Source organism: Ambystoma mexicanum, chromosome 8 (assembly GCF_040938575.1).
Source record: "Ambystoma mexicanum isolate Mex_15411 chromosome 8, UKY_AmexF1_1, whole genome shotgun sequence".
Taxonomy (NCBI): domain Eukaryota; kingdom Metazoa; phylum Chordata; class Amphibia; order Caudata; family Ambystomatidae; genus Ambystoma; species Ambystoma mexicanum.
Window position 1 is genome coordinate 1144321289 of NC_090929.1, and position 19856 is coordinate 1144341144.

Consider the following 19856-nt stretch of genomic DNA (forward strand, 5'->3'; position numbering starts at 1 on the left):
TCCACGAATACACATCGAGGACAATGTTATGTAAATGTCGAACTGGACACTGGCAGAACTACATTGTGAAGGGATTTGTACTAAGGCTCACTGCTAAATCCAGGAATACACTTTGCCATTGTAACTTGTTGGAAACACAAACCTATGTAATCCATGTGCATATTATTGTATGAGCTATATGTGAACTCGGCACAAACTCTAGACCACAGATTATTAACCTGTTTAGGGGCTGGACAATATTGTAGGAAATGTATAAAAATGCAAATGTTTAGATGTCCAGCACTCTCCCTCCTCACTCTTATGGGCTGGTACTCATTGCGGGGTGTCGAGAGCCAGATAGCTATCTGTATCAGATCTGTGTTTCTTTGTAACTGCGCAGTATTAAAGATCTGTGAATCTTTATAGCCCGCGTTTGGTGCATTTCCTTTTATGGTACTCAGCCTTGATATTTCCTTGCTTTTACAGATGGCGCCCGAATAGGGACCCTCAAGATTGATGCCATCTCGTTGAAGTGTTGACGTGGCTATCGGACCGGGATCGGACGGTGAGAAAGGGGGCCCCTTCTTGGATGAGACGCGATACCTCAATAGTACTGCACGACCCGATCCCTGGACGGTGAACCCGCGGTCCGAGACGGCATCTTGACGAGGGTCCATATGTGGAGGCGGGCAGTTTTGCCGAAATCACCAACCATGAGGGTCCTTAGTTGTCCTTGGTAATCCGATCGGACCTATTCTTAAGTATCCTGATAATTTGATGTTGGCGTATTGTCCTCGCGAGAACAATTATTGACCAGGTAACACCAGGAAGCTGATATGCCTGAGAAATTGTCTGCCTGTTTCAGGGCATTATTCCGCAGAGACAGACAATCTTTGGAATTCAGCCATCCGGCGCCACAGGAGGGGTCGCCGGCATTTACCATCTACTGTAAGCATGGCATTGGTAGTATAGTGTTTAATGATATTTGGCACAGACAAACTAGACATGCTTCCGAACTTCAGTGGCCAATCAATGGTAGCTTTGAGATTCCTCATATATAATATTTAGAGTCTATATTGTTAAAGAAAAAAGCTAGACCTGCAGCATTTGATGTATTGCAAAATTGGAAGAAAGAAGCTATGCAGCGACTTAGAGAGAAACATGCGCGCCAACATATGTCCAACGCTGAGAAAGCGTTATTGTATGATCAAAGTAAACAGTTAGAGTCAGTTAGAAATATGGATAGGACTTTTGAACTTGGCATTCAGAAAATATATCAGTCTAATGATTTTCATGTGTCTGATGAATTAATTGACAAGCTTCTAAATGAATGAAGGTCTGGTGCCACTGCGACACCTCCATATGTTCCTATTCCTGTTGCTTTACCTGTTCCTGCTGTCGTTCCTCCTCCCGTGGTAGTTCCTGCTCCTCCTATCGCTCCCCTTCCTCCGGTTATTGTTCCTCCTCCTATCGCTGCTCCTCCACCGGTACATCCGCCTTTACCTACTGTTACGGGTCTGGTAGATTTGTCTTCTGCATCAGTGATAGCACCTTTGTTACCGATTGTACAAGATTCTTCTACTCTTTCTCTTCCAAGTAGTTCTGTTCCGCTTGTAGTTGATAAGGGAGCGGAATCAAAGATTGTAACTCGCAATACAGTGTCCAAAGAGAGAAAACACGATTTGACTGCATGGGCTAGACAGTGCATGGAAAAGGGTGAACATGCCACACTCTCTAATCTAGAAAGTATTCCTGAGAAAAATGTTTTTATCGAAGGACTGGGAATTTATTTATCTGTAATATGGAACAGACTGAATGATGTAGATCTCCCACAAGGGTTGAGTGATCTGAATGTTTTAGCATATTCAAGAGTTACTGCGGAGAAAGTATATGAGCACGTCGAGAGGGTTTTTGAGAATAGAATGGAGTTGGAAATGTTACGGAATGAAGAAATTGATGGATAGTTTGAGCGCTACTTTTGTACAGAAACGGTTCCTTCCTCTTTGTAAGTTGATGAGTGAGGAAACACGAATTTGCACAAAAGATGCAATCAGATGGATTTCAGACATGTCGATATCTCCCGCAGAAGTATATGACACGTATAGTCAGTATACGCCAGAAATGCAGAGGAAAGTGATACAGGTTATGGTAGAATACCTGCAGGATGAATGTATTAAAAGAAAGATGTGTTGTCCTGCAGAATTATTGAATATCTACATGAGGGCTTTTTCCTTGGACACTCCTTCAGCTGCTTTAGTACTCGATTTAGCTCTGTTGCTCAGTAAGCTTTCGGAGTTTCCTATCTCTCAGTTGCCTATGAGAGAGGTTCCTCTGACATTTGTCCCAAAAGTTGAGGTTCCAGCTAATGCCACAGCAGGTACTGCTGCTTATGACATTCCTGCACATTATGTATCAGTTTGTTCATGTCCCGTTCTCAAGACAGGAAGTGAACACCATTAGACAATCCATCCCAGATATTAGAAAGAATCCGACAGGGTTCTATAAACAGATAGAATCTGTCTTGCAGTCGTCAGTATTTACTCTGAGTGATATAGATTTGTTATTTCCCGTGCTCCTACCCATTGATTTGTGGAAACAGATTAGGACAGTAGATGATGTACCAGGGTTGGTGGACACATGGGATAATATAACTAGACAAGATAGAGATAGACCAGCTGGTGAGAGACCGCCACAGGTAATACTGACTTTGCCTGATAGAATAGTGACAAAACTGAAAGCCTTTATTCCTGAGAGAAGGATTGTCTGGGACAAACTTACTGCTTGTGTCCAAGGAAAGTCTGAGGGTGTTACCGAATTCTTTAATTGGTTTGAACAAGTGTTTTCAGATTTCAGTGGACAAGATTTGAGCACAGAGTCTGGAAAAAGACTATTTGTAGACAAATTTGTGCATGGATTGTTACCCGACATCCAGTCGCAAATTATGACTTCCGAGAGTGCTTGGCAAGCCAAGACTCAGTCTAACGTGTTGCATGTGGCTCAGTATTACGAAAACCGAGTCAATAATAAGAAAGAAAGGATTGAAAAGAAAAAGGGAGACTTGAAAACTAAAGTTTTATTGCAACAGATTGTTAGAGGCCCTAGAGGGGGTAGTACACAGTTTAGGGGACAGCATGTTCCACGGGGTACTGTGCCGTTGGGTCCTGTACATGCGAACCAATGTGCTTATTGCAGACAAGAGGGTCATTGGCGAGCACAATGCCCAATCCTACAGCAGAGGTCGAATAATACATTTGGTATCATGGGTAGACGATCCAGTTTTCTCAGAATTCACAGCCTTTTTCACAAGACAATCAGTCACCGAGTGTGGATAATAGAAACATTTTTGATCATCCTTCTACTGCATATCTCTCTGAAGACCTTCCTTTTGATGATATATTGTTTTGCTAGTATTGCCCGAAGCAGGGTTTGGAACCAACGCCTATTCCCGTTAATCAGAAAGGTCCCTACGTTGAAATGATCGTGGGAAATAGGAAACATCTATTTTTGATAGATACAGGAGCACAGAAGTGTTCCATTGACCATTCACGGGTTCCAAACATTCCACTGTCAGGGTAAACCAATGTTTCTGTAAGGTATTCTGGTACACCAGTGGTTAGCCCGGTTTCTTCGCAGGTACCGATTACACTGGGTCCATTCACGGATCACTGTCCATTTCTTTTGACAACGAACTGTGGCGAGAATTTGTTGGGGTTGAATCTGTTGAATGAATTAAATGCGGTAATTCATTGTTCTTCGGATGGAGTGCGTTTGACAATTTCACCACAGCAACTTTCTGCCTCACAGTTCCTGACTAGACCTTTGCAGCCGGAATTTAGTGATGTTCCGGAGTGTTTATGGGAGATTGATGACAATGATGTTGGTGTTCTACAAATTGAGCCTGTTAAAATCATTTTGAAACAAGGAGTAAAGTTGCCGTATTCCTCAGTATAAGATTTCAGTTGATGGTGAGCAAGCTTTGAAGTGTATAGTTTCCAATTTTGTACACCGTGGGGTAATTGAAGAAATTGCAGGTAGTTTGTGCAATAGTCCAATTTTGCCTCTGTATAAGAAAGGAGATAATGCAATTCCTTTTCGTTTTATCATTGATTTACGCGCTATCAATAAGATTGTTGATCCACAATTTCATATTGTGTCTGATGTAACGACGATATTAACTATGATTCCAGCTTCTGCTACTCATTTTAGTGTTGTGGATCTTAAAAATGCTTTCTTTAGCATTCCTATACACAAGGATAGCAGATACCTGTTCGCATTCACCCTATGGGGATGCTCGTTTACATTCACCCGTGCAGCACAAGGATACATGGAAAGTCCGAGCATTTACAGTAGGGCTTTGAAAGAGCAGCTTGACAAATTTGAGTTGCCTGCCACTTGTATATTGCTTCAATACGTAGATATCTTCTTTTAGCTGCTGATTCAGAAAGTGCCTGTAAGGAGGGCACAGCGTTGTTGCCTATTCATCTAGCAAAACATGGACATAAAGCTTCACTGAAAAAGTTTCAATATTGTCGACAGGAGGTCGCCTATTTAGGCTATCTCCTGTCAAAGGAGGGAAGAAGGTTGCCGCCTGAACGGATTAAAATCATTTCTAGCATGTCTGTCCCAAATACACAGAAGGAAGTCAGAGCCTTGATAGGAATGGCGTCTTACTGTAGGCAGTGGATCCCCCAATTTCTCACTAGTGATTAAGCATGTTGGCTTTGACAAAGAAGGGCATTTCTTTGCCATTGTCGTGGAACACCAGACAGCTTTTGATCTGCTCAAGACTGCACTGTGTTCAGCACCAATTTTGGGCACACCAAATTATGAAAAGGCCTTTGAGTTGTATGTGCATGAACGTGATGGATGTGCTTTGGCTGTATTAACATGGAGAAAAGAATAGGCTGTGCAGTTACTTTTCTTCCGCCCTTGATCCTGTTGCATGCGCTTTGCTGAGATGTCTGAGAGCTGTCAATGCTGCTGCTGCGTTTGTAAAACAGAGCGAGGGTATGGTCCTAGGCCATGCTTGAACGTTGTTGGTACCTCACTCGTGTTTGTGTTCTATTTAGTAGAACATCTACAAACACCTCACTTCCGCACGATTAACGAGATATGAATTGATCTTGTTTGCACCGCATATACAAATCAAGAGGTGTTGTGTATTGAATCTGGCTGAACTATTACCTTTCCGCAAGGTACTGCTTGCAGTGACGAAATGTCACATGACTGCCTTTACACCACAGAACAAGACATTAAAAAGGCAGGATTGATCTGAAAGATACACCTTTGAACGACCCACAAGAGAAGCTGTTTTGCGATGGCTCCTGTTTCAAACTTCTGGATGGTACATCCATGGCTGCTTATGCCATCACCACACTAAGCACGATTGTGGAAACCAAAAGAATTTTGCATAACTGGGCGCAGGCCGCAGAGATTATTGCATTTACCCAAGCTTGTGAACTTTCCGAAGGGCTCAGAGTAAACATATATACTGATAGTCAGTACGCTTTTGGGGTAGTTCACAACTTCGGTAGACTTTAGGCAGAACAAGGGTTCTTGACCTCACATGGAACGAAGATTCAATATGGCTCCTTGATAGTGCAGTTACTTTCAGTGCTTGCACTTCCCACTCAGTTAGCGATCTTGTAATGCGCAGCGCATCAGAAAATCATAAATGATGTAGGAAAAGAGAACACTTTTGCTGACCAGATAGCCAAACAACTGCTACTGATCTCTATTCAGATATGTACATTACAGGGGAAGCCACAAATGTTTTCACCATAGATGAAGGTATTGAATCTGTAAAGAATATCCAAGCCGATGCTACTTTAGAAGAAACTAAGCAATTGTAACGCTCACCTGATTCCCACGGGGGCGTCGATCGGAACTGGACTGCAAAGGTCTCCACCAGCGTTATTCGTAGTGCAGAGACGGCTGACTGGACCGGCCTTCCTAGCTTCGTCTGCTTGATTCGTAAAAGTAGTTTCCTTATTGTTTGTAATGATGAGCTCTCCATCCTGCACCGAGCGCAGGGGCGCGTAGAATCCCAGTTGCTTCACTGGTTTGAAGATTTTGGGCGAGTTCCAGACGTGTTGGACTCCGTGGTAAATGGCAAGGAGCCGTAAGTATAATGGCTATAGAGTTCAATTGTCTGTTGTTCACTCGTTTTTATCCCTTTTGTATTGCAGCTTAATCCGAGAAGAGTTCAGCTGAAGTGCTGCAGGTTGCGCGTGGGTAAGAGTCTGTATTACCCATGGTTGTCCGGTAAAAGCGAAATAAATGTCTTTAACAAGTGTTCTTTCCTCCCACAGGTGCGGCGTTAAAGAGATGGAACGCTGATGAAAGATACCTAGGGGGGCGGTAACTCTGGTGAGTATAATATGGTTGCTTTGATTGTCTTTGTTAGCACCCGGCTGACCTTGTTCTCTTTGTCCCTTCCAGGTTCCACGGATGCAGTGATGAAATGATGGCTGCAGCGCTGAACCGTGGAGATGCAGACTGTTAAGTATGGCGCGGCGCGCCTGCTAGCGATGCAATGCTTTTATTTCCGACGTGTCTTTTCCAATTCTGAAGTGCGGCGAATTCAGGAACAGATGAAGATTAAAAGGTAAGTTCTTATTTCTCTTTCTTCTAGGATGTTGTCCAGGTTCGAGGAGGGCGTGGCAGAGGATTGGATGCTGCAGGCACGGTGAGCGTAACGCTGCTGAAGTGCAGAATAACGCGAAGCATGGGCTGCTGTTCGGGCGTGGTTTAAATAGCCTGCAAAGTAGTCCCAGGTAAGAAGTTCCCCAGAACCACACCCGAGTAAAAAATAGTCCCTGTAATAAAATAGTCCCATCCAGGCCTCACGTGGGCTTCGATTCATTTGCAGCATGGTCTGCAGGAGGTAAGTAATGTCTATGAGCCTGGCGCCTATGGCGCCAGGACTGATGTCTATTATGAGCCTGGCGCCTAAGGCGCCAGGACTGAACCCAGATAGCCTCCAGCCAGGGTTGCTGGGGTCTCAATAAATGTCTGTATGCCTGCTCCCGAGGCTGCTGGGCTGGGTCCGGATGCCCGGGGGTAAGTATCATGACAGCAATGGGCTGAGGGTATGGCGAGGTTGGATGATGATGATGGGTGTTGGGTGGATAAGTTAGAGGGAAAATGGATGCTGCGTACATTACTTGATTACTATGATGGTCGCAATGGCTCATGGGCCCACCCACATTTGCGCGAGGAAAATTTGCAACATGTTCGAAAATGTTTGGGTGAACGATAACATCTCGAAAACAGCTGAGCGTTTTGTTCGGAGTTGCATGATCGGTCTACAGCACAATATGGGGAAGGGCACATCGACACCAAGGGGAAGTTTTGGTCTACCTTCTGTCCCCTTTGAAGTAATCCACTTTGATTTTATTGAAATGGAGCATTGTAACAATTTTAAGTTCGTTTTGGTTGTTATTTGAAGCCTTTCTTGTAAAAGATGCCACATCAATGACAACAGCGAAAACCATGCTTAAGGAATATTTTCCTAGGTTTGGTTTGCCAAGAGTCATCTGGTCGGACAATGGTCCACATTTTATCGCTACTGTAATTCTGCAGATATGCACGGGATTATAGACCGATAAACGGTTCCATTCGGCTAGACATGCTCAGAGTGCTGGATTGGTAGAGAGATACAATGGAATTTTAAAGAACAAGCTCGCTATGACGTGTGCCGGCACCAAATTGAAATGACCGGACGTTTTACTGATATTGTTACTGTCAATGCACACCACCCCACAGACTAAGACTGGGCTCTCCCCATATGAGGTGGTAATGGGTAGGCCAGCTAACATTTGGAAGCTCCCAAAAACCCAGGGCTCTAAGGGACATTGAGCATGTACTTCTTTCTGATTATTGTGACCAGTTAACTCAAAATCTGTATTTGATTTACCAACAGGTGCGAGAAGCACTCCCAGCAAAATACGAGGTGCCAGGTCATAGTATCCGACCTGGGCAGTGGGTGCTCGTTAGGCATTCGAAAGAGCATCCTGTCTCGCACCGCAGTGGAGAGGGCCACACCAGGTTCTCCTGGCCACACAGACGGCGATTCGGGTGGATGGCAAGAGGCACTGGATACATGCATCGCATGTCAAGAGGATACCCTTCCCTTTGCCACACGATAAAGAAGATATGGAGAAACTTATTTCTCTGCTCCCAACGATCACTCAGCATTGAGCAGTACTGAGAGTGATTCGGAGACACTCCCTGAGCCCATGGGGCCTGGGCAAATAGCTGCTTAGGTTCTGCTGCAAATTCATCACTTCCATCAGGAAGCAACGAAATGCGGTTCGCAGATCACACTGTACCAGGAGTCACAAGGTACAATCTGCGTCCACGGAGCTAGACTTACAGCACGGTTCGGCAGGAAACTCATCGTAGGGCCTGTCCTTTGCCCTGTCTTTTGCATACAAAGGAAAGTTGTTGGTTGGGGATAGGGAATGACTAAGAAAACGTGTGATCTGGAGATCACCAGCAAATGAACTGCAATGCTTTCATTTTAAAAGAACAATGCCTCTTATCGCCTCTACCCGTACGGAACAAATAAGTGACTGTGTGGCCAGCAAAGACAATGGGCGATTGAATACATGTATTTTAAAACGTATTGTTTTCTTGTAACCATGTTGACCGGTTTCACAATAGTATTTTATTTAGGATTTTGGTACATGGAAGAAATAAGTCTGCTCGAAACACTTTTGCCCACTAAAAATGGACCACTGTACCTACACCTTTTGTGCATCTGCACACTATCTCCTAGAGACTCTCAAAACAGAGATACCACAATAACACACTACTGCTTATAATGAATGCAACACATGCCATTTTGAACAGGTCTAACTGTTGGGTCTGCTCTCATTTACCGCAACATGGAGACAAAGGGTTGGGCTGGTATATTCATCCTTTACCTCCGACTACTGCATGTTATGCTTCTCAAAGGGCACTATTCTTTGGCCGATGGAAAGATAGCATCCCGGGGAAATTTGATGGAACGAATTTGAATGAGTTTGAAAGACGAGTTCTAACGCCCCTGGGATGCTCCCTTTTCGCAAATAGAAGCAAGCTTAATGTTGCTTCCATTAGGCCTTCTGATAGATTGTCTCAACCTTTTCAATCTCTGATCTCTTTCAAGATGGCTCCTATAGGCAATAGGGATGCCATGCCACCTTCCTATACTGTTAACCATAGCCCCGACTCAGTTTCTTTCTGCAGCCAGAGGAATGGTACTCAGTCAATGGGTGATTTCAAGGGTTGCACCAATGTTGCGAACTTGACCAGCGAGGACAGACCTTTGTATGTAGGTGAACCTGTCTACTTTGTTTGCGGTAATGAAGCTTTCCCATGGCTACCTAGGGATTGGCAGGGAACCTGTTATTTAGGAATTCTGTTGCCAGGGGTATTTATAGCCAGTACCACAGAAATCTCTAGGGCTCGTCCAAGGCGGGACAAGAATGGCGATACTTCGTCACAAGTTCTGGGTGATGTAGCGAAATCCTTTGTACCTTTTTGGGGGCAAATACTAAACTCCGAGGATATCAGGTGACTAGCGAGAGTACTGGAGAGAACCATCAACCGGACCACTGACATACTCTATAACATGACTCTAGAACAGAAAGCAATAAGGTTTGTGGCACTACAGAACCGGATGGCATTAGATGTCATCGTGGCTGAGCGTGGTGGAGTATGCAAATTAGTGGGGTCCGCTTGCTGCATTTTCGTAGCGGATTCCTCCCCAACCATCTTTAAGGCTATACAAAATCTGCATGTTCTTAGTTCAGAAGTGCACGTTCCCGAGGGAAATTGGGATCTTAGCGCTTGTTCTGGGACTTCTTACGATCTTCGGGATGGAAGCTACTTTCACTCTTATTGATTATTCTGGGTGTTCTGTTGTTCTGCTGTTGCTGTATACAATGTCTTCCTGCTATATGTTCAACGTTAGGGGGATGTTGTGCACAGACTATGGGAACGTTAGGACAAAAGGTACGCGCACCGGAAAGAATGACCAATGAATTTGTGTTGAAGGAAATTTCTGTTACAGACCTTATGGCGATTGATATCTCTGATGATTGTGATTCAGGTTGTATGGACATTGAGATGTGGAGTTACTCGTAAAGTGACTAGTTGTAGTTTAGCGCTTGGCTTAGGTCAAAAGGAGGGTTTGTTAAACGGGAAATCATATTGTGCCTCCTTTTGATTTATATTGGCCTAAGCCTAGTCGCTCTGCGAAGAAAACCATGTTGCAAAGTTCTGATTTTAGATCGACTTCGCCGCCATTTTTGAATCATCCGCCATTTTGATTTCTGTTTGTATGTGACTCTCTGTTCTAAAATGGTGGACTGTGTTTCTAACTTGCAACCAAGCCTTCCCGACCTTTGAGTTCTGTTAATGGTTAGACTGTCCGAGGGCCGACTGTTTAGACTAATGAGACCTTGCACCAAGCATGACTTGTTGTCCTAGGATTGTCTGCACTAACAAGCCTCATCCATGAATACACATCGAGGACAATGTTATGTAAATGTCGAGCACGGACACTGGCAGAACTACATTATGAAGGGATATGTACTAAGGCTCACTGCTAAATCGAGGAATACACTTCGCTATTGTAAACTTGTTGGAAACATAAACCTATGTAATCCATGTGCATATTATTGTTTGAGCTATATGTGAAGTCGGCAGGAACTCTAGACTGCAGATTATTAACCTGTAGAGGGGCTGGACAATATTGTAGGAAATGTATAAAAATGCAAATGTTTAGATGTCCAGCACTCTCCCTCCTCACTCCGACGGGCTGGTACTCATTGTGGGGTGTCGAGAGTCAGATAGCTATCTATATCAGATCTGTGTTTCTTTGTAACTGCGCAGTATTAAAGATCTGTGAATCTTTATAGTCTGTGTTTGGTGTATTTCCTTTTGTGGAACTCAGCCTCAATATTTCCTTGCTTTTACAAGGGAAGAAGACGGGTACCAGTATGCCCAGCTGAGGCACTGGCTCTCCTCACAACACATGAGAAATTCCACTGCAAGAGACTTCCCCCCTCTAGAAAAGTGCTTACTAACTAACACCAGGGACAGGCAAGTAATTAGCAAACCACACCAACGATTCAGCCACAATGGCCCTCTGTGAGGCAATGGACTGACTCACTATCGCAACCGATCACCGAAAAACAGTGGAGGGAGGTGTGGCAGCAAACCCCTAAGCTAATGACAACAGGGATGCAGATTAGGGAAATGTGGACCAGAATCCTAGTACAGTGGCACTTATTCCCTGAGAAACTACACAAAATATACCCCTCAGTTGCTCAAACCTGTTGGCGGGGATGTAAAGAAGTGGGGACATGGCTCCACGTTTGGTGGTTGTCCATTCCTGAAGTAATTCTGGGAAGTAGTCAACAAAGCGATGAAGGATATCTTTGGTCCCCAAATGCAGAGAGATTATGGGGAAGCCATGTTGGGCCTGAGCGATGTACTGTAGACACTATTAACCAAACCACAAAGGAAAGCGTACATGGTCCTGAGCGTGGAGGCTCTCTCCCTAATTGCGCAAAAATGGAAGCAGACCACAATTCCCAACGAACAGGAATGGATAGCTAAAATATGGCACTAAACTTCAGTGGAATGGGTCACATATTCCATTCAAGGAGACTATGCGTAATTCAAACCAGACTGGGATGTAGTCCAACATTTCCTTCACAAAGACTACTGCGAACAATGGCGCCCCCAGAGATTAAGGCTGCTGGACATAAGTTGCGAAGCATTATATCCAGAACTGTACCCCCAGAAGATGTTCTATACAGCGATCCAGGGTTGGGGAGGGGCAGTCCAGGGAGGTGGAGGGGGGGGGTGGTCAGCAGGGAAGGGGACAGTTACTGTTATTGTTTAAAACTTGAAATGCCAATAAAAACAAATATAAAAAATAAAAAACAACACTCTCACAAATGATGCGATGGGCATAAAATTCACAACCTGCAGCAGGGGGGTCATATCCTATACAGATAAATCGTTAAGTAAAATATGCTACCAAAGCGTGTAAATATGATGCATCTAATACAGCCGTCAACACAGCTAATGGCTGGGAAAAGGACAGAACAATTGGTGTCTAAAACAATGTGGGCTATACAAGCGGCATCTAAGCCCCTTTTGAAAATGAAGCAGTTTAGACAGGGATGTCCGCTGTGTGTTAGAAGTATAATTGAGAAAAACTTTCACAAGTGGGGGGATAAAGTATATTTAAGTTATTACAACAGAGAAATGTACATGGTGCCTCATAAATAGACCTACGAAGATTGAGAATGTAGATGATTTACATGTATTTACGCTTATTTGCAGGAAATAAAAAATGAACACTTGTTGAATAGCTGCAAATTTAATGTCAAAACCCACCAGTGGATTTGTAAAGCAATTAATGTTGACTTTACATAAACAGCATCTAGGGAGCATATCCCCCAAGGATGTTGTTTTATCTGCTATAACAGGTGATTGGCCTATTTAAGGCTACATGTGGAACATTCAATGAAGCCATAAGCACACTTCATATTTGGTGCAATGCTGTCAAGCATGCACATTGAAACTTGTATTTGCCATTTACTGTAGACAAAGTGTGTTTGCAGTAAATAAAAAATAAGTTTCTAACATCCCCATACTCGCCAGCAAGGTCAAGTTTCATGCAAATAGTAATCAACCTTCATAAAAAACTATTTGCCAATGCTAGTGGGCTAGTAGATTTTGCTAGCCCTGCTTGATCATTACAAATCTGCCCGTAAAGCCCTTGTGGGTTGTATTGCTTGCTGCATTCACCATTACTTTGTAGCAATCACTCAGGTTTAGTGACTCCAAATACTCCCATGTAGGCTCTGCCCTTTGTCTGCATATATAAAGACCCTCATGGAGATCCACACCAACTTTGATAACATTCTGTACGGCATGCAACGTCATTTACTAGCCATTCAAGGATATTGGCTGTTTGATTGGGAGCTTTATGAATTTTTATCAGCCACCGTTATATTGTGCATGTTTGCTTATCAACGCGGTAAATGGCAGAGTGTGTGCAAAGTAATTGAGCAAACTGCAGATTATGTAGCCCGATAACTGTGCAGCAGCAAACAACCCCAGATGTTAAATGTGAATAAAAAATCTGATGTTGTAAACGCAAATACAAATCTGTTGTTTGTAAAACGTAGTTGTGTTGTTATGTCCAACGACTATGGGGAGAACATGTCCCCTATAAAGCTGTCCAAAAAAGATTACGATGAAGGTGGTGTTGGTAGTTACGGAGGTGTTGAGGGATTGGATCGTTAACTGAGAACTGTTGATGAGAATGTGTCAAGGGGCACTGTCAAGTCGTGGTCGTAGGATCATGAACCCTTATGCACTACACAAGCCGGTCTGAAAATAATTGAAATGACGAATGAACATAGTATCTAATATCAATCAATAATGGCAGTCTCATCTTATTGATATGAGCCAGTTCCAGGGAGACAATGATGGCTTTAGATATATTTTAGCCTCCTTCGACATCCTAGCAAAATATACCTGTTGAGGCTTTAAAAGACAAGACGGACCTAGTGTTGCAGGCTCTTTTAAATGCATATTTAACAGAAGGAGAGTACCCGCAAAACTACAGACCGACGCCAGTAAGGAGTTCCTAAATAAACTGCTAGAGATCCTTCTAAAACAACAAGGGGAGCACCATTTCATAGCACATTCTGAAGTTAAAGCCTCTATTGCAGAACGTTTTATAAGAACTTTTAAAACATGGATTCAGCAATGAGAATGTTATCAAAGTTGGTGTGGATCTCCATGAGGGTCTTTATATATGCAGACAAAGGGCAGAGCCTACATGGGAGTATTTGGAGTCACTAAACCTGAGTGATTGCTACAAAGTAATGGTGAATGCAGCAAGCAATACAACCCACAAGGGCTTTACGGGCAGATTTGTAATGATCAAGCAGGGCTAGCAAAATCTACTAGCCCACTAGCATTGGCAAATAGTTTTTTATGAAGGTTGATTACTATTTGCATGAAACTTGACCTTGCTGGCGAGTATGGGGATGTTAGAAACTTATTTTTTATTTACTGCAAACACACTTTGTCTACAGTAAATGGCAAATACAAGTTTCAATGTGCATGCTTGACAGCATTGCACCAAATATGAAGTGTGCTTATGGCGACCCTTACCATTTTACAAAAAGCACTGGTAAATATTTTGTCAACAGTCACCTTGGGACAAGTGTATTTCTCTGCTTAGGTCGGATGGTCGAATATGTGAACTAAGGAACTTGCCCTATAGGTTCTATACGTCTAGTGGGATTTTTAAGAATTTGCAGGGTCTGTCAAGTTGTCCTAGATCGGAAACGTAGATTGAGGAGAGAAATTTGAGAACTTAAACGGGGCGTTGGAAACATAGAAGAAAGGAAGTCAGCTGCAAAATTGTTGAAACCAACAACATTGTAACTGGGTCACATTTGTTCATTATAGATTGGATAATCTAGAAGTACCAAACATGTTGGCATAGGTTATCAAATTTAATGCCACCATGTTTTGGAAAGCTGTTAATAAGGTGGATGGAGGAAGCAATAGACAATGTTATTTCGGAGGGTGTATGGAAGGAACATATATTTGGAAAATTCTATACAAATTAGTTGACAGGCTGTAATTTTCTGAAGAATAAGTTACTGAGGTGGTAGAGTTACTTTGACTCTGACGATATTGACGTATTGATTAAGAGATCCAGGGGGTGTAGGGCAGGAGGCCCACATGGGGTCTGTGATGAAACAGATGGGTCACCAACCCTTTACCAGCTGTCGCCTCTCCCCATGTGGCCAGGGGATGGCAGCTGCTACCCGAGCCTGACCCTGGGGATGGCTATATGAGGGAAGATCACATGGGGAGGCAACCGTCAAGGGACTGACACAGAGGAGAAATGGTATCCCCCTTTTTCTTTTAGGGATACCCCCTCCATTCCCTATGCCTTGGTGGCATATTGTCATGACTCCCTTCACCTACCATGAAAGCTGCTAAGAATATCTTCCAATACTCTGTATACAAGTCACAAGACTGACTCCTCTTCGCCTGGATGAAAAAGTACTGAGACGAGGAAGCTGAGCGGAGTAATCAAGATCGATAAATGTCAGTAGCACAAGCTGAGCTCTAGTGGTTGCGAGCACATGCCGGGACATTTAAACCACCAAACCAGCTGACAGGAGAGAGACGCTGGTTGGGAGAATCTTGTCTTCTCGGTATCGACCGAGAGACTGTTGTGCTTTTGAGAAGTCTGTGGAGCCAACCGGCTAACGGAGAAGGCAGAGGAGAGCAGACTGCAGGAGTCGTTTTGCTGTGAGAATGCCAGGAGAGGAAGAGAAGGGAAGACATCCCGGCATACGAAGGTACCGAAAAAAGCCTCCACGCAGCTCGACCACAGAGAAACTCAGAGCAGGCAAGCAGGAGCCGTTAGAAACGCAGAAGCCACAAAGCAGAAGAGGCAGACCCGAGTAAAAGGAACAGGACGCATGTTTACCATGGGAGAACCAATATATACGCCACAGAGAGCGAGTGAGTCCACCTAAGTGAAGCTGGGTCACTGAGGCATGTTGGCAACCCTACCAAAGACAACTAAGAATAAATTAAGCATATGAGAAAGAATGGGAGAGAACATTGTTTAAAGACTGTTTTGAAAACCTGCAACAAGGGAGGGAGTCATTTCCCCTGGGTATTTTGAGCCACTCTCCCTAAAGAAGGAACTTTATGTTAGTTTACTGTTTAGTTCTATAGTGTGAGGTACAGAAGTAGGTGTTGACACAGGACGGTGAATTTTACGATGACAGACACTCCGACAGACCCTTTTGGTATTAGTTTTGAGGTAGGGAAACCCCACGTAGAGGTTAGGTTCAGTGAGGACCGTTTCTCCTTTTTTGATATAAGTCATGTATTTCTAGGCGCAAAATAAAAGTCCAACCAAAATCATGCCACCTTTGTGTCAGTCTCTTTCTTCGCCACCCTTACACATAGGATTCAGAAATCACATCCATCAAGGTGCACTGTGCCGATCTTCAAAATAAATACCTGGTAACAGACGGTGTACTTTCCTACCTTACTAATGCAGTGCTACGCATTTCATGGAGCTAGAACCCCAGCCCTAAAAATGCACTCGGCTGAGATCCTCAAACATCTGGATCTGTAACATTCACATTCCAATCTTCCTGATAGAGATATACAGCATACCATGCGGCTTGAACTGGAACCCCTTAAGATACACTGCACTGAACTTGTATAATCCCTGTGATGGAAATGCACACATTTCTACCTTCTTGCTTCTGGGATGCTGGAAATCCTGCAACAAGAAACAATATCTAGGGGGGCATTGTGGTAAAACCTAAATCTGCCAGTTTTCATTTCCCAACCTGATGCTGGGTGGGATCTATGTGATTATTGCGACGGCTGAAAAAGCTGACTTTAAAAAGAAAAAAAAACGTTACACCACATATATATGCGGGGAGAATCCCTTGCAGCCCTCCCCATATTAATATTATATTCAATACCCCCCCATATATATAAAAAAATTAAAAAGTCAGCATTTTCGACCGTTGTAATTGTGAGGGTGACATTTTGGTACGATTCCTGAAGGGGTGCCATACAGGCCAAAAGTAGGTCTCCGAAAGAGTCACGGTATCGAGTGTTCAAAAATAATCCACCTCCTCCCGGCCCGATTAAGACCACATACACACGGGCCCATGCCTGAAGGTGCATGTTTTGCCTGTAGACTCAAAGTAGTGTTCAACTAATCGCTGATGCAGTCATGGCATTTTTCAACCTTCCTCATACGATGCTTCTGGATGATATGCATTCAGAATCTTCTTCGCTTTGCTGTGTTTCCCTGCACAAATAAGAGACCTAAAATCATATTCTGCTTTTTTAGTTTTCTGGTGCAGTCAGAAATAGCATCACCCAAGATGAATCTTGCTAAGCACCTGCAACTGCATTTAGCAAACTGCCTGATGCTGTGGTGCTAGATATGCTGCACCAATTCCTTTTCACCTCTTTCCCCACTCAATGCCCAGATCATTGTACTGTGATGATGGGTACTATGCAGTCAGAAAGTACATCTCACAAGACAAAACTTGTTCTAAACTAAAGAGGTGTAATGTGCCCTTTTGAAAGATTTCCAAAAGCAGGTTGAGTCAACATCCACACAGCGTCTGGCCTGGATTGGGGTATTCCTACCACTAGACTGACAGCACATGTGTTTTAGTGGACTCTTTGAGGGTGTGTGCAGCCAGCGCCAACCCAACGACCACGTATGGGTTTTATCCTAGATTTCATATTGTCTGAAGGAAAATCAGCGCTGATCCTCTGCAGGAGCATGGTGGAATGTATTTAGCATTGCTCTGAATCCTTTGCTTGTGGCATGAGTGCCTTACTTCTGATCAAATAACCAGGTTACTAAGTTTCCTTCACTTTTTCTTACTGGGAAAACTAAAAGTGGCAGTAATTACCTCTGAACCATGTTTTGACTTTCTACTGCCTTACAGGTCATGGTGACTAGATGGCATAGGGGGCCCTGTTATTCTAATACTGAGGTATCTTTAAGCAACCTAATGCTTTCTGGCAATGTTAGTCTCGTTTAAAAAAAGAAATTGAGCATAAGCAGATTCTGCCAGTGATTTTCATGAGGAGAGTACTGAACAGAAAGACTGATGCAATAGTGACATGAGGGTCATATTGTCACCCTAAGTTAGCAGAAAGGTGAATGCAACCCTTGGACTCGGTCAAATGTACTCAGACGTACTCCTGACTTACTAGATATAGTAAGAAGTAAGGCAGAGTTACCCAGATTAACTTCTTTGTGAATCAAATAGTCCTCATCCTGTAAATCAGGAGTAAGGCTGAATTACTCGAAGTAACCTCTAAATGAATCAAGCAGTTCTTTCCAGATTTAACTCAATTCTGACTTAATCCTGACTACTAGGTGTACATTGGGAGTACGTCTGAATTACTCATAGTAACTTCTAAATCCCTAGTGGGCAGTATAAAACGATTTAACAATTGTAAATGAAAAGCCTCATATTTGAGAGTGATCTGTGCATGTGCAGGACATTTAGGTCCACATAGACATGACAATCACCCCTCTCCTAAAACTGAAGATAGTATGTGCTTAAAATGTTTTCAGATTAAATGGGATGATAACAATGTTCTAGCAATTTCTTAGGATGTGTGCAAGGTGTGCTTATGTAACAAAATAAAGATGTATTCTCCTGAACCTAATAATCTCTGGCAAACTATCAAACACTTAGAATGGTGAATACTACTCAAACCATTTGGAAGCATGACTGCAATTATTCTGCCACAAATGTGAGTAGTATTCTAGGATACTGGAGGATGCTTCAATCGTTCTGCAGCCCAAGCAATATCGGGGGGGGGGGGGGATGAAATGCAGGGAAATCAGTAAAATCATATCGGAGACATGCAAGATCTGGATACAAATCTTTTTAGCGGCGTGGACGTGGAATGGAGAGATATGACTGAGGAGCATGCACGCCAACAATTGGAAAAGGAACACAAAAAAGAACCATGTAATGCAAAAGGAAGTCAGAAGAATAGAGACAAGGTTGCATTCCGTCAATTTTTGCAGCGTGGGATAAACATGAATACATACATTTGAACTTCGTCTACATTCTGTTCCAACAGGATAGAGGTTTGTTGGGAAGAAAAAAGCATTTCAGGTGGAAAATCTTCATAATCTTCTGATGGAGGTTCTTCCTCCTGTAACTGAAAACGATTACAAAGCTCCATAAGCCGTTCTGAGAATTACAACTTGACATTTTAGCATCAAAGGAGCTTTAGCGGCTTCCTCAAAAAAAACACAGCTTTACATTTGCAGGACTTTTTTTATTTTTCATCACTACTTCATCTAGAACTAGATCCTTATTTCATCCACACTTTAATGGAACAGTGTCAGGCTTTCATGCATTAGGAAGTATTCAGACACATAACTAATGTAAGAACATGGGTGTATACATGACAAATGAATAAAGCAATGAAAAAGTATCCAAATATTATCTTGTTGGAGAAAAACACAAACAATCTGTGATGGAATGCCAACTGCGAGGGCAGAATAACCAGAGATTTTTAATGTACAATAAGGCAGGTAGATCTGTCTCTGAACGCGAGGTTTTCAAATCAGATCTTCCTTTCATGGTGTTACATGCTGAAAAGCATAGTGCAAACATGTAAATCTGCTGTGTGTCTACCAACAACTTTCAGCAGCTGCCTTGGAGTCGGACAACATGCAAGTACAATGGGATGTGTGCACTCCCATCAGCAGACTGATGGAACCAACAGCTCCCATGGCCAGGGTGGCATTTAATTAGGGGTGTCAGAGAAACCTTACCCCTCATCCAAAATCATATAATTGTATGCTCCTAAAATCAGTTGACAGATGAAGGTCTAAATATAAGCCATATCTGGTTAGGACATGGTGGCCTCTGTGAATCCACAATTACACTGGCCAAAACCTTTTGGGGTTATTTTGTTAGGTTGGTTTCAAGTGGCCTGCCTGCAAGGGCCCCCTGTGTATTCCCTGTATGGGACAGAATTACACCCAAAAGTGGCACGGTAGCCATAAATTGATATCGAGAAAGCACGTGAATGAAAAGATGTATTATATTGACCGGAGGTGACATACATCTGCCAGAAGACCCAAAGAAGATTTCCGAAAGGTATGTAGGTTTCAAATCGGTCAGGTCACTTCTAACCTATAAAAAGGTGAGGGGTCTGGAGGGTGAGAAAGCTAAGATCCTTCAGTTCCTGATAGGCAGAGGAAGCTGGTTTAGTTGTCTCGCAAGACAACAATAAAGATGCCC

The 19856-nt window shown here is 43.2% G+C and overlaps 1 protein-coding gene across 1 annotated transcript in view; it reads right to left on the reverse strand.

Moving 5' to 3' along the window:
* The window catches only part of CABCOCO1 (ciliary associated calcium binding coiled-coil 1), a 419036-nt gene that overhangs the window by 321665 nt on the left and 77515 nt on the right, over positions 1-19856 (reverse strand). Inside the window, exon 2 of the mRNA XM_069611204.1 lies at positions 18650-18762. Coding sequence (XP_069467305.1) covers positions 18650-18762 — 113 coding nt within the window. The remainder of the gene's footprint in view (positions 1-18649; positions 18763-19856) is intronic.